Source organism: Misgurnus anguillicaudatus, chromosome 17 (assembly GCF_027580225.2).
Source record: "Misgurnus anguillicaudatus chromosome 17, ASM2758022v2, whole genome shotgun sequence".
NCBI lineage: Eukaryota > Metazoa > Chordata > Actinopteri > Cypriniformes > Cobitidae > Misgurnus > Misgurnus anguillicaudatus.
The window spans coordinates 12,414,794-12,429,683 of NC_073353.2; the positions used below are offsets into that span (position 1 = coordinate 12,414,794).

Below are 14,890 nucleotides of genomic sequence, written 5' to 3' on the forward strand. Positions count from 1 at the left end.
GCAAGGTCATGCTGGCACGTCATGCTGGCGTGTCACACGGCTAGCGCAAGACAAGAAGTTGTGGTTTAAAAGTAAATGTTTTGGTGGGGGGCGAAAATGATGATCGTTTCGCTATATAAGACTCTTATGCCTTAGTTGGGATCGTTTAAATCCCTTTAAAGAGCACCTATTGTCCGATTCACGATTTTACATTTCCTTTGGTGTGTAAGTGTGTATTAGTACGTTAATGATATACAAAATGTACCCCAAAGTAAACGATGACACATTTTATCGTCTCCAATGTAAATCTCCTTTCTTGGACTACAACAAACACGGATTGTAGGCAACAGTTTAGTTCCTGGGATTGGTGATGTAGACAAGACCGACATTATCACAATTCATCCTACTTCGGACCCACAGCCTGTAAGTTAACTCCTGTTTTCAACAGAATCTTTCACACATGGTAAGGAACGTAACATTTCCGGCTGACATCAGATTGGCTGGCCAATCAGGGACACAGAGCTTTTCAAATCTGTGTGTTTCAGGAAGATAGTGAAATCTGGAGCTACAAAAATCTACGGTATGTGGAAAATAATGTGTTTTTGACCATAAACGAGGCGAACACATTATAACAAATACACAAAATAGCGTTGTTTTTTTAGCAATGAAATAGATGCTCTTTAAAGCTGCAATGAAACTGCAAACTACTGAGGTCCACTATATCGTCGCTGTCCGATGAAAACCATGTTTGTCCATTTTGCCAATTTTGAGATTTCAAATGGCCAATGAAAAGTTGTGAAATCATGTCATCTGATTTTCACGTATATCCATTTGGTGTCAAAGCTGTCAATCACGCCGCGTATCTCCCGCCTGTGAAGCATCTCACCGGTCTCGTAAAGTTTCATCGAAGCTCAGCACTGGATAGCCGAATAAACATAGCCTGGTGAGACAATGACTTTCCTTCATCGAGGTAAACGTTTCCCCCTGACGCCAGACGTACGTCTAGGAGTGACAAAATGACGGTAGGACTGTGCAAACAAAGTATCTGTCTAGCATAGGTGTTATTTACACTGGGGACGCTGTGGACATCCCACCACTTTTTGAAAGCATTTGGTTAAAATGTTCTGAAAAATCAAGCGATGCTTAAGACTGGTTTTGTGGTCCAGGGTCACATATGTTGCGTTGTATGCTTATGGTGTGTTTTCTTTTACATATGTAATAAAATTCATTGTAATCATTGACTAAACGCGCTGCTGTTTTCTACGGTATGGTGCTTTGGCATTGTTCGGTTGAGCTGGTGTTGCAGGGACTGTTACATGTGTGCAGTCGACATTGTTGAGGGTTTTATGCTGACTATTCTCTTGTTGATGACTAGCCTAACGTTACGCTATGCCCATTTTTGATGCGCCGTTATTCAATATTTTTCCCGTCCGGCAGTAATGTTTTTTATCTGATCTTTTGTCCCCACCACTTTTCAACACAAACTGACGCCCCTGCTGTCTAGCATTACCATATCAGTGTATTAGTTCATTGTCCCTTTATAGGTTGCAATAGACATTTAATAAATGTATAATTAATATTAAATAAACTAAGCGTATTTAACTAAGACGTAGGCTATTTAATAAACTGAACGTATTCATCTGTCAATATAAAATGCGACTTGGCCATTCTAATTAATGATCGGAAGAACGCGTATCGACCACTGTAACTGTAAAATATGAACGTATGTCCAATTAAACTTAATTTTGTTCAAATGTGGATTATATCATTACACTTGCAAGAATATGGTTACATGTAAAGATGCCGTACCAAGTATGACAACGCTACATTCAACTGCTTTGATATACAGTGTTTTTTTTTCACTTCCTGAAAAGTAACCGTTTTGGACATACGTGTCATCGGGCAGCGACCATATGAAAAAAAAAACTGGAATGTTTTTCTCTCTTTAGTTAAAAAGAAATTAACATCTTGGATGACATGGGGTTGAGTAATGATCAGCATTTTTTAATTAAAGTGGAGTAATCCTTTAAGTTTAAAACATGCATACTGCACAGCTGTACTGTATTGGCTGTGACTCAAACTAATACACTGGTCATAATGTATGGGTGTGCATTTTGATCATTTTGGCTAGCTAGGTACTCCAAAAGTAGCCCAAAGTATCATCTTCAATGAAAAGCATTGACGCAACATCTCCAAACCATCAGTTACTCAACACAGCCCTATATCAAATCCCAACGTTAAACATTAGGCCATATTTTGGTATGTATTGTGTATGTTTAGTTGTTACTGGTAATGCAAGGGTTAAAGGTGATTTGTTTCACTCAAAGGTTTTCAATAAATCTATAAAACAGTAGAACAATATTTGCTTATAGATTTTCAGTTAGTGTTTATTGATCATGTGGTCACACAGGGTCTGTGGTAGTGGGACAGCTTTGTGAAGGTCAGTGTTTACTGGTACACATTACAAATGATCTTATTAAAGAGACATAAGTTACCAGATGCTTTCATCCAAAGCAAATGAACTGTCACTGAATCTAAATGCCAGGCATAACCAACATGTTCAGTGAAGCCTATTGCATGTAAATACATTGACTTTTCCCAAATTTGTCTTAATTTCGAAGCATATCTAAATGACAAATTGTAAAACGCTTGTTTTAACATAACTGTTGAATGACAGGTAAGTCATAGGAGGTCCTTCGCTGTTGTACGTATTTACATTTACAAAATACTGCAGTCCCTTCTATATTTGAATAACTGAATATAATCTGAGTGATTACATCCCAAACATAGACAGATGCTGACAGCAGGTGCAGACACGTCCTTTGTCTATAGAGTAGTACAGACTGTAGTTCCCCAGTGGGATCTGATCAGGTACTGATGTTGTACAGCTAAAACTCGTGTGATGGAGAAGAAGATCTGAACAGACGTCATATGACAGAGTTTTACTTAATCAAACAGTCCTATGGGATCAAATCTCCTGAATTCCTGCTTTGTGTTCCTATCATGAGTCATCTGGATGACATGTTGTTCAGTTTCAATTGTCTGATTTCCATTTGCACACGGTTCTCCGTTAGACCCAAAGCACGCTGATCGGCAGTAATGGAGGATGTAGCGTCTGTTTATTTGTAGGGGGAAGGCCGTCTTGAGGCAATCCTGACGGTAATGATAAATGTCCTGTCTGACAGCGGCCCAAGAGAAATGTGTCTGTCTCACAGATTGATTATCAGCCAGAAGTAACTCTTACTTCATCCAGCATGTGCATTGACTCAATGGATGACTGTTAACAGCTGGGCAGCAGGATGGTATGTACTGTACCATACAACAGTAGAAATGTGGAGACACATAAGAAGCAGTATGTATCCCAAATTTCAAGTTGAGGAAGCGGTTGATATTATGGGGGAGAGCTTTTAATAAAAATCTGACACCCTGTTAAATTGGTAAATCTTGCAATTGAGCAAATGAAGACATTAGGGCTGGGCGATAAACCAATATGTACTGCCGATACAACTTTAGCAATAACGGTAGGAAAAAACGTTCGATATGACGCCTGTAAATGCATTGCTAAAACTGCATTGGACTACATTACATCGCCGTTCCTACTGTAGATCTTAAACAGCCTATTATATGCTCTGATAAAGGGGCGTGTCGCAAATGACAAACAGCCAATAACAAGTACAAGTAATAAGTGTGCCATCGCATGTAACAGAAAAAAACGTTCTCTTATTGGAAAAAATGAATTGTCTGCTTTGATTACAATATTTAAAAGTAAACATTTATTTACAGTAACAGCTGTGTAAATATGTCTTAAATGGAATAATATTTTATTTAATTTCATGACAAGTTAGTTTTATTAAAGGAATAGTCTACTCATTTTCAATATTAAAAGATATTATTACAAAATAAAACGTAGCGCTTTTCTAAGCGGATTTAAAAGAGGAACTATGTTTTATGGCGTAATAGCACTTTTGTGAGTACTTCGACTCGGCGCAGTAACACCCTCCCTCTCCCATTATGAGAGTGAGAAGGGGAGCGGACTTTTCAGGCGAGTCGAAGTGCTCCCAAGAGTTCTATTGCGCCATAAAATATAGTTCCTCTTTTGAATCCGCTTGGAAAAGCGCTACGTTTTATCCTGTACCACCAAACTCGCCCGCACAACTACTCGTCCCAAACAGGTAAAACGTTGATGTGTTTGGTCACCTCCAACCCCATCTCTAAATGGTACCATTGAATGAATGGGGCTAAGCTAAATGCTATCGAAGCGTCGCAGCGCGCTCCAGCGCTTACGTGCACGCACACAGATGATAGAGGGATGTATCAACAATTCTTAGTTAAGGTAATAACATATTTTAATATTGAAAATGAGTAGACTATTCCTTTAACATGTAATGGTAGGGTTTTTAATTTATTATTTCACAGTTATATTTTATAGTGAACTTTGTCATGTTTTTACTCATAACAGATACATTTTATATTTGGTTCAAACCCTGCATACACACACACCATGACATTAGATATTGCTTTAGTTTCTTATATCAAAACATGTATGTTATGGAACGTACCGTTGTCCTCCAGGTGTCTGATGAGGATGTAGCTGGTTTCCGTCCCTTCGGTGGCATAATCAAGTGGTATGTTCCCGTTTACGTCCTGAAGCAGAACATTGACCCCGGCCTTCAGCAGAGATGTGATGGAGAGGATGGGGGATGGCAGGAAGATAAAGCAAAACAAGACATAAACAAATTGAGTCCCCCTCGCCTCATTCATCAGTCTGAGATCAATGATAAACTAGGGCCAATTATCACACTTTCCCAGGATTCCCCAGGCACGTGAGCTAAGGGATAAGCTACATTAACAGAAAATAGTGTGTTAAATAACTCATTAGGATAGGGGCAGGTTAATAGGGTCTACGGTTCAGAGACGGGCGTTTGGGTGGCAAGGGCTGATTTGATTTATGAGCGTTTGGTCTCTAGAGACTCCAGACTGTGATAAGATTCGGTATGGGAAGGAAGCGCGACGCAAGGTTACACATGAAAGCTAATTCATTACATGCAAGTAGGAATCACAAGTATATGTGTGCACGTCACAACGACTGGGACAAAAATGAGAAATTGTCAGAAGCTGTAATAGTTTATATTATACTGATTTATATTATATTGATATTTGTAAGAGATGTAATTTTTACCAAAACATGTGGATGTCACATTTCATCCCAAAAATAATTAAAGTTAGTTTGAGGATCATTATAATATCATTGCACTGTAAATGACCTTGTACTTGCACTATTGCACTGTAAATGACAATTAAGCTTAATCCCCCCTCCAAATTCCTATTATTGCAATGCACACAGACTTAACTTTTAGTTTAGTGTTTGTTTGTGGGGTTTTTTGTACATTGTCCGATTCCTTAATACCACCTGCAATAGTTGGCCACATGGTTCAGAGTTGTGACAAATTACTTATAAGTTAGGCGAGAAGCGGGGCGAAAGTAACGAGGGACGAAAGTAACAAAGGCATTTTTTCAAAGTCTTGACTAGATTAGCACTTCAAACTATGACAGCATGTTCAGCACGCAACCCTTGATGAAGCTCCCAAATATTTCAACATTGTTTCCCGCAGGTAGGTCCGGAAAGCTTTTTTTGAGCATTAAAAGTAAATTATTGAAACAGTTATTTGTCATATAACGCGTTATGTTTCTCTTTTCTTGTGTTAAATTACTGATCAATCTACAGGTCATTTGGTGCTGTAACAGATCCTAAAGTTTGCTTTCTCAGAGTTTTTCTGTATTAAGGTAAATTGGGTTTAAATGTCAGGTTACTGCTGGGACGAAAGTAACACTTTTACTTTTGTCTCTCTGCTACTGTTGCGTTATTTTAAGAATTTATATTGTGCTCATTTAATAAATAAATTTTCACATTGTTCATATTGTTCTCAACAATTCAAGTTTGTACTGTCGGCTTGCTTTTGAAACATTTGGACTTTCGTCCCAACAGACAAGGTTGAAAGTATCAATGTGCAACTTATGTTCGAAGTAAAAAAATAATATAAGTAAAAATGTTTTCAATCCCAGCTATCCGTTCCTTGGTGTTGCTGACATGTTTCAAAATGGTGTTATGTTTTAGGTAACAAGATAGTGATTCAAATAATATAAGGTTGGATTTGGTGACTAACATACCGAGCCCCTAAGGTGACATTGGATGAAAAAAAATCTAAAGTTTAGTTTCATGTGCTCACGTGAAACTTTCATGTGCTCACGCGAAACCTTCATGTGCTCACGCGAAACCTTCATGTGCAGAATTGTTTAGTTTAGTTTAGTTTCGCATGCACACGTGAAACGCATGCTCAAGCGAAAGTTTCACGTGCACACGCGAAAGTTTCACGTGAGCACACAAAACTAAACGCGGTAGTTTCAGGTGCCCGCGCAAAACTAAACCCGGTAGTTTCACGTTCCCACGCAAAACTAAACGTGGTAGTTTCACGTTTAGTGCAACGTGTAGTTTCACGTGCGCACGCGAAACTAAACTTTATTTAATTTTTGCTCCATGTACCCTTAGTGGCTCTGTACTAACACACCCAACTCAGAAAAAAAACATAAAATGAAAGAAGTACTTCCATGCCTCCAAAACACTCTTTGTTCAATATCTTAACTCTTTTACCGCCATTGACGAGTATTTCCGGCAATCTGCAATACTGATATTATTCACCACGTGGTGCTCTTCTGCAACTTATACAACCCAGTAGCAAACGCCACATGAAAGAGTAAGAACTATGTGTATGTTTTGAGGATCGCTCTGCATCTGATCTCTATCAAAAGACCTTCACATAAATAAAATTATCTTAGCGTTTTGCTCAAAATTTTATGTTTTTGAAGAAAACTACCCATAATTGAGAGATTATAAAAAAGAGAACTAATGAAGGTAGAAGGAAACGCTTTGTTTTGTTTGACAGCAGAGGGTCTGTTCTTTCATTTGATATATTGTATTGTTTTTCATGAAAAATGCTGGGGCTGGCGGGGAAAGAGTTACCGAAATCAAAACTTTTCACAAATTCACAGGAGATCATCTTCTGACAGGGAAAGAAAAAGACCAAAAGCACAGATTACTCGGCCCTGTATAAATACCCTTACAAAAAATTAACCATGGTTTTACTACAGTTAAAACCAAAAAAACATGGTTACTGTAGTAAAACCATGGTAACCACAAAATAACCATGGTTTTGACAACCATGGTTTTCAAAAACCATAGTTAAACCATGGTTAGTGTAGTAAAACCATGATTTTGCTCATAATAATTAACAAAAAAAAACATGGTTACTACACTTTTACCACAATAAAACCATGGTTAATTTTCTTTGTTAAGAAAATGTTTTCATGTGACTTGTACCATGCACTCTGAAAGTTGTCACTGGGGCTGTAACTTTTCAAAAAGTACACTTTGTACCTAAAAGGTACACATTGGTACCTTAGAGGTACATACCAGTTCCTCAAAGGTACATTTATGTACACTTTTTAAAAGATACCGTCCCAGTAACAACTATCATACCTTTCGGAGAGAGTGTGTATCGCAAGTGTCACAAATGCATTCAAACTAAAATATAATATATCATTTTATATCACCTTTACTATTTTCTTCAGGTGCACATTGAGAGTGGAAACTGTGCAAAAACAATAATTACACTGCAAAAAATGGTTTCGAAAAAAAATTCTTAGTATTTCTGTCTTGTTTTCAGTAAAAATATCTAACAATTCATAAATTAAGATACTTTTTCTTGATGAGCAAAATGACCCAAGAAAATAAGTCTAGTTTTTAGACCAAAAATATTAAATTTAAGTGATTTTGTTCATAAAACAAGCAAAAAATCGGCCAATGGGGTAAGCAAAAAAAATCTTGAACATTTTTTCTAAACACTAAATTCAAGAAAAATTGGCAGATTTTTTAACTTATTATATGCACAAAATCACTAAAATTTGATATTTTTGGTCTAAAAATTAGACTTATTTTCTTGGGTTGTTTTGCTCGTCAAGAAACATTATCTTAATTTAAGAATTTTTAAATATTTTTACTGAAAACAAGACAAAAAAACTAAGAATTTTTTTTCTTGAAAATATTTTTTTGCAGTGTATGTTTTCATTTTTGGGTAAACTGACTACTAACCATCATGTATTTGTATGCTGTGATTGTTAGTCCTAATAAAAGGTAACAGTGATTTGGGAGCATAATCAAAAACGTGTGGGGTAATGATGGGGGGTCCTAAAACAGGTAAAAGCAGTAACATGCTTTATTAGCCCCAAAGAATGACAGCGTTTTAGCAATGCACCCATGTGCAGGGACAGAAAAAGAGGAAAGACAGCATGACATTTTAATCACAAAACTTCAAAACAAAATTGCACAAGATTTATAGTTATCTCTTACTACCGTCTGTCTCTAATTAGAGACGCAAATGACATTTTTATGAACAAAGAAAGGCAGTGTGACAAATTACTACCTTATTGTCTTTTTTCCAGCATGCAGCATTTCAGTTTCAGCTATCAGCCGATTCAGAGCGAGGAGGTTGTGTCAATCACACAGGGAGGTTAGCGGCAGGTTAATAAATGTATTAATTAACATTCACTATCAGCACTTTCTTTGTCTGTATTTATGAGCAATAGTCTCTTAGGACACACACGCATAAACGCAAAGCTCCAGAGAGCACTGACAGGTCTGACAGGAGTCCACAAGAGTGCGGCACTGCCATGCGTGACCTTCATCCTTCATAACTGAACTCTCACAACACACAAATCACATCGGTAATAACCCCACCAGTCTTACAAGTCACAGGGGACAGATGAGGACATGAGCTGTCGTGAGTCACTAGCCTATATGTGTGTCAGGGTGTTGGTGATCATCCATTGATCCACCTGGCCTGGGACTGTTATTGAGTGCATGTGTGTGTATATTGATCAGGTGGGGTCAATGTGAAGGAGATGGTGGATTTACCCTCAAATACTAGGAGAAGAGCTGATGAAGCTTTTAGGTTGACCCCTGCTTAGATCGACAAACTGTACAGTGTCCGCTGTGACACTCTGAGAGTTCAGAATACTAAACAACCAGCACAGTTGAACAAACTTATCTCTTAAGTGCATGTCAAGGTCTTGCAATGTACATTGTTCATTATCCAATTAAAAAGTACATGAAGAGTTTAGATGTGAAGGCTAAATGCCACCTCAAAACTGAGATAATGATATTGACCGAATGCTCTTGGCACGTAGTAAATGTTCATTAAAATTCTTTTCGCTTCCAAAACGCTTACATCTCAGCCTCAGGCCATTCAGAAATACCCATTTGATGGCAGAATCCATTAAACGGTGGGTCACTTTTTCAGTAAAGTCCTCCAAAGGAATTGGATGAACGATGGCACGCGAATAAGTCGGATTTCAATTGTCGAGCTGTAAGAGTTTTTCACCCGGTTAAAGGAGGTTTACCAAACATATTAAGATACTGACAGAATTTTTGAGCCTTTTACCTTTATTCATAAAAAACAGTGCAACGACTTTGGATCACATTTAAACTTAGGTCCATTGTGAGCAAACTCTCAGAAATAAAAGTACAAAAGTTGAACCTTTTTGTCACTGGGATGGTAACTTTTAAAAAGGTCGTAATATGTACCATTAGGTACAGGTATGTACCTTTGAGAAGCAAAAGCTAAATGAAAAGTGACGCGCAGGACTATAACAAGCCCTTAAAGGGACACTCCACTTTTTTAAAATATGCTCATTTTCCAGCTCCCCTAGAGTTAAATACTTTTTTTTACCGTTTTGGAATCCATTCAGCCGATCTCCGTGTCTGGTGGTATAACTTTTAGCATAGCTTAGCACAATCCATTAAATCTAATTAGACCATTAGCATCGCGCTAAAAAATAACCAAAGAGTATCGATATTTAACTTTTTAATAGCAGGGGACTATTTTCGGGCAGTGCGTAATATCATTGTGCCTCCTGCAGCCATGTTACGGCAGCAAAGTCCTTGATTATTACGCCAGAATGAGAGTATAGTCCTAGCCATATCGGCCTAGAAATCTCAACTTTTAATTTTCCGTCGTCTTAGTACACAATGTAACTACAGAAGAGTCAAGTTTTAAATAGGAAAAATATCAAAACTCTTGGGTAATTTTTAGCATGATGTTAATCGTCTAATCATATTCGATGAATTATGCTAAGCTATGCTAAATGTTTAACTCCAGGGGAGCTGGAAAATGTGTGTCCCTTTAAAGGCGGAGTGCACAATGTTTGAAAAACGCTTTGGAAAAGGGAGTCGGGCCGACTACCAAAACACACTTGTAGTCAATCAGCAGTAAGGGGCGTGTCTACTAACCGTCATCCTTGCCGGGGTTGCATTTGTGTGGGGCGGGTCTATCAAAAGAAGGTTCAGATTCTATTGGGGAGGGGTGTGTTTGTTTAGGTGATTTCAAATGTCAACATTGGCTTTCAAACATTGTGCACTCCGCCTTTAAGATACCTGCATTAGAGGTTTTCACGGGTCCACTTAGATCCGAAAACCCGAGGTCCGACCCGAGACCCGACCGGGTTCGGGTCTAAAAGTTTCACGTGTGCCTCGGACACGTGTCGGGAATAATAATAGCGGCATCAGGTCTCGGGTAATAAAGAATGAATGTGTTTTTGCCGAACAGACACGAGAAGACCCAAACTCTCTCGCGTGTGTGCGTCAATGTCCTTTTCAAAGCTCTCATCCCAAGAGTGCTTGCGATATTGTGTGACTGGCGGTAGGTACATTTTTGTTGAAACAGACATGTCAGTCAATTTTAAATTTACATTTTAGCGGTTAACTTGGTGTCGTCGTCACATAACAAAGTAAAACAAATGGAGCAGCTCGCCAAATTGGTTGCGAGGCCACCGGAGTTTCTTTCTGTCTGACTGCTGCACGTGAGACTGCAGAATGCACACACGTCAGCGTCGTTTACATTCGGGTTAAAAAAATTGCCACTGGTTCGGGTCGGACTCGGGTCTAATTTTCTCAGGTTTGTCTCGGGTCGGGTCTTTCTTTTAAAAAAAATTATTTATGCACGTCGGGTTCGGGTATAAAGTGATTCGGGTCATTTTGGGTCGGGTACATTTCTTTGGCACCGAGAAGACCTCTAACCTACATGCACCTTAGAGGTACAAGTATGTACCTACAAAAGTTCCTTTCCAGTTACATCTTTTTCTCAGAGTCTACTGAGTACAATACAAATGTACCTGGACCTGAATACAATAGAAATGTGTCAGTCATTGCTAATGCAATCCTCTAACAATTGAGCCACATGAACTCATCAATCATTTTTATCAATGAAAAAGAAAAACAGGAAATACAGAGATATTACCAATCACAATTGTTTGAAGACATGATGTGTGCATCCTTGCGTTTAACACACAATGTTGGTGATGCAAAACGTCCATGTTTAATGTAGCTTATCATTCCCTCTCTGCCCTGTCTCTCCATCATTTTCCTTCATCTGGAGATATTTTGGTCAAAAGGAGAAGACAGATTTGCACACACAAACACTTACTGAAGCTGAGCAAACGTATGATTCAAGAGATCACAGTAACTGATCGTGACAGCAGAGAGGATGACTGCGACACAGACCTCCAATGTCAACAAATGAGAACGACACAGCAACCCAGAGAGAGAGAGAGAAAAATCAACAGCCCACACCTTCCTCCCCTTACAGCTGCATCAGGAAACAATGAGGACAAATGTGTCATTTGATCTAATCTGCATGATGCCTGCCTGTGTCCCATTACCGGGATATGAGCACAGGCTTAATTGCCTTTGATAACTTTATGTTATGATAATAACCTATCAGCACAGTTCATTTTCTAACATACAGTATAAGGCAGCTACACTGAGGTGCCCTCTTTTCTAAAGGGACTACAGTTCAAACGTTTGAACATTTTTTTCTTGAAGGTCACTTAAGATCTCTTGCACTATAAATAGTTTATATCAGCAAAATTTCCCCTCTCTTTTTTGTCTTTTCATTTTACATTTGGAAATTCCCTGAATTTCTACACAATTATAAGCAAATTTCACATTTTCACTTTTAATGTTGCAATTTTAATGTCTTCAATAGAGTTTAAAAAACTGTTACATGCTGCTAGTTTTCTAAGATTGTGTTTATCTACAGAATAAAAGGGACTTGATGAAGATCAAAATTTTATCTTACCACTAAGGGTTCTCATAAATAGCAGTAAAAGTACTTAGCTAAGAGTTTCCTCCTATTCACAAAGCTGCAAATCTTAAGCTAATAGAAAAGGCGAGGTTGAACTCATTGTTATGAATGATGTCATCAAAATTACTAGCCATGGCCACAGTGATTGGTTTATAGGCGATGGGTCTCTGTGAGTTTTTTAATCATAGATGTATTGTAGAACAAAGTATCATGATGCCATGAATAAAGATTATAAAATAAAAGACATAATTTTTATAGGGTAAGTATAACCCTTATGTATTGTTGGGGATGTATTCATTCATCCATTATGGGGTGCTTTTGAGTCTTAATTTGGACACAACTTTCACTGCGTTTCAGCAAATGGAATGATTTTTCGTGTCAAATCTTATATTAACACATATTTTGGGAAAATGCTTTGAAATTTTTTCAAAAACTCAACAACACACCGTGGGAAATAATAAATCACACACACAAATATGCTGTTATAATCCTTAACTTCTCTAAAGGATTAATGGTGCCACATGGTGAACAACAGTAAAAATGACAAATTTTAAAAGGAAAAAACACCAACAATCAAGAATGCATGATTATATAATGTCATGGCTTTGGACTAAAAAATGTCGTTATAATGGAAGTCAATGGGGCAAAAATAGCCATGAACAGTAAACGAGGGAGAAGGTAAAAAAAAATCCAGTCCACAATCACTTTTTATATAAAAAATCAGTCATTTTGTGTGTTTTCCCCAAATCAGTGACATCATGAACTTGGCAATTAAAGAGTTACAATCCTGGATTTTTTTTAAACATTTAAAGAAATATTCCATTTTCTAAAAAAAATCCAGATAATTTGCTCACCACCATGTCGTCCAAAATGTTGATGTATTTCTTTGTTCAGTCGAGAAGAAATTGTTTTTTGAGGAAAACATTCCAGGATTTTTCTTATTTTAATGGACGAGAAGTTGTGGTTTAAAAGAGCATATTTGTTATTTTTCTTGTCAAAAATGACAATCGTTTTGCTAGATAAGACCCTTATGTCTTTTATATCGTTTATAGTCCTTTGAAACTCCGTTGAAAAAAAACTGTTGTGTTAAGTGTTAAAGTGTTGGTGTCCATTAAAGTCAGTTAAAATGAGAAAAATCTTTGTAAAAAAAAGCAATGTTTTCCTCAAAAAACATAATTTCTTCTCGACTGGACAGAGAGGGACATCAACATTTTGGATGGCATGGTGGTGGGTGAATTGTCTGGATTTTTCTTTTAAGAAAATGGACTAATCCTTTAAGGGCGGTTTCCTGGACAGGGATTAGACTAGTCATAGACTAAATGAAATGTAAGAGCTGTCCAAACTGAAAACAACCTGCACTGACATATCTTACAATACATTATTGCCCTTTGTTTTGCCTCAAAATGCACACAAGTAATGTTTTTAGTAAGGCATGTTTGTTAAAACTAGTTATATTTCCTAATTAAACTAAGGAATTTGAAAGATGCACAAGGGTTAATAATTCAAATAAATGTTCATCTTATTTAAAGCCACTTACATGTCTTACATTTGGCAAATTCCAAACTGCTTTTTGGACACTGTGGACTCTGCATAAACAGTCGCTCTAGAGAAAATGACACTGTTTCCCATTGCTCTAATCGTCAACTGTATTTTAATTGACTACAATATGAGACACAATTGTAAGAGTCCCTTTAGACTTTACACATCAAGACGTCTGATATTCGAAGGGAACAGGGCATAGGGATAATAACTTCCTATTGGAATTCACCCATAGTTTTCAGTTGACTGAGTGATTGGCACACTGACGTAGTATCTCTAAAATCCTGACTCTCACTAATCCAAAAAACAAGCTGACATGGCCCAGATTTCTAATCAGAATGCACACAATAACTTATGGTGGAGAGATAGAGGGATGGAGAGTCTGAAGTATAAGAGGAAGTGGGAGATTCTGACCTAAAGCGCTGCATATTGCACTGCAGAGATAAGAGTATTAACACCAAAAAACAACATACAGAACAACACAAACACACACACAGAGAGAGAGAGAGAGAGAGAGAGAGAGAGAGAGAGAGAGCAAATGAGAAAAAGAGAAAGGCTGATATGTCTGTCCTACAATAACATAATATGGCAAAGGGTTTTATATATTAGGCAAGAAAATATTAAGAATAAAAGTCTATGTTTTGACATTAATTTTGCATAACAGTAACATCATTTTTTGTATTATTTTAATTTATTACTTTTTTTGTTAGATTAAATGTAACCATGATATGTATTGATCTAATATTATAATGCACTTAGCGAATCTTCCTTTTGACCGACTGTGAATCATATGACTGGATATATAGCCACTATGTTAAATAGTACCTTTAGTATTATGCCCATTTTTACAAGATGTAATATAAGTCTCAGGTTTATCCAGAATGTGTCTGTAAAGTTACACCTCAAAATACCCTACAGATAATTTATTATAGCATGTCCAAAATGCCCATATTTCGGTGGACATGCCATTTTTGTGTGTGTACCTTTAAATTCAAATGAGCTGCTGCCTCTTGATCCCTTACCAAAAGAGACATTAAGTGCTTTCGGTTAAAAGAAAGGAGATTTTACGGAGAAGCTCAGAGACAGCGTACATCTCACTGAGGGCAGCACTATTGCTATGCAAGCTGTGGGTGGGGCTTTATAAGTGTGACATCACATTGCCAGGAAAATCAAAACGC

The 14,890-nt window shown here is 37.5% G+C and overlaps 1 protein-coding gene across 9 annotated transcripts in view; it reads right to left on the reverse strand.

Annotated features, from left to right (window-relative positions):
* myo16 (myosin XVI) overlaps positions 1-14,890 on the reverse strand; it is a 269,807-nt gene that overhangs the window by 130,699 nt on the left and 124,218 nt on the right. For all 9 annotated transcript variants that reach the window (XM_055214652.2, XM_055214651.2, XM_055214654.2 and 6 more), the window contains exon 5: positions 4,539-4,647. In XM_055214652.2, coding sequence (XP_055070627.2) covers positions 4,539-4,647 — 109 coding nt within the window. The remainder of the gene's footprint in view (positions 1-4,538; positions 4,648-14,890) is intronic.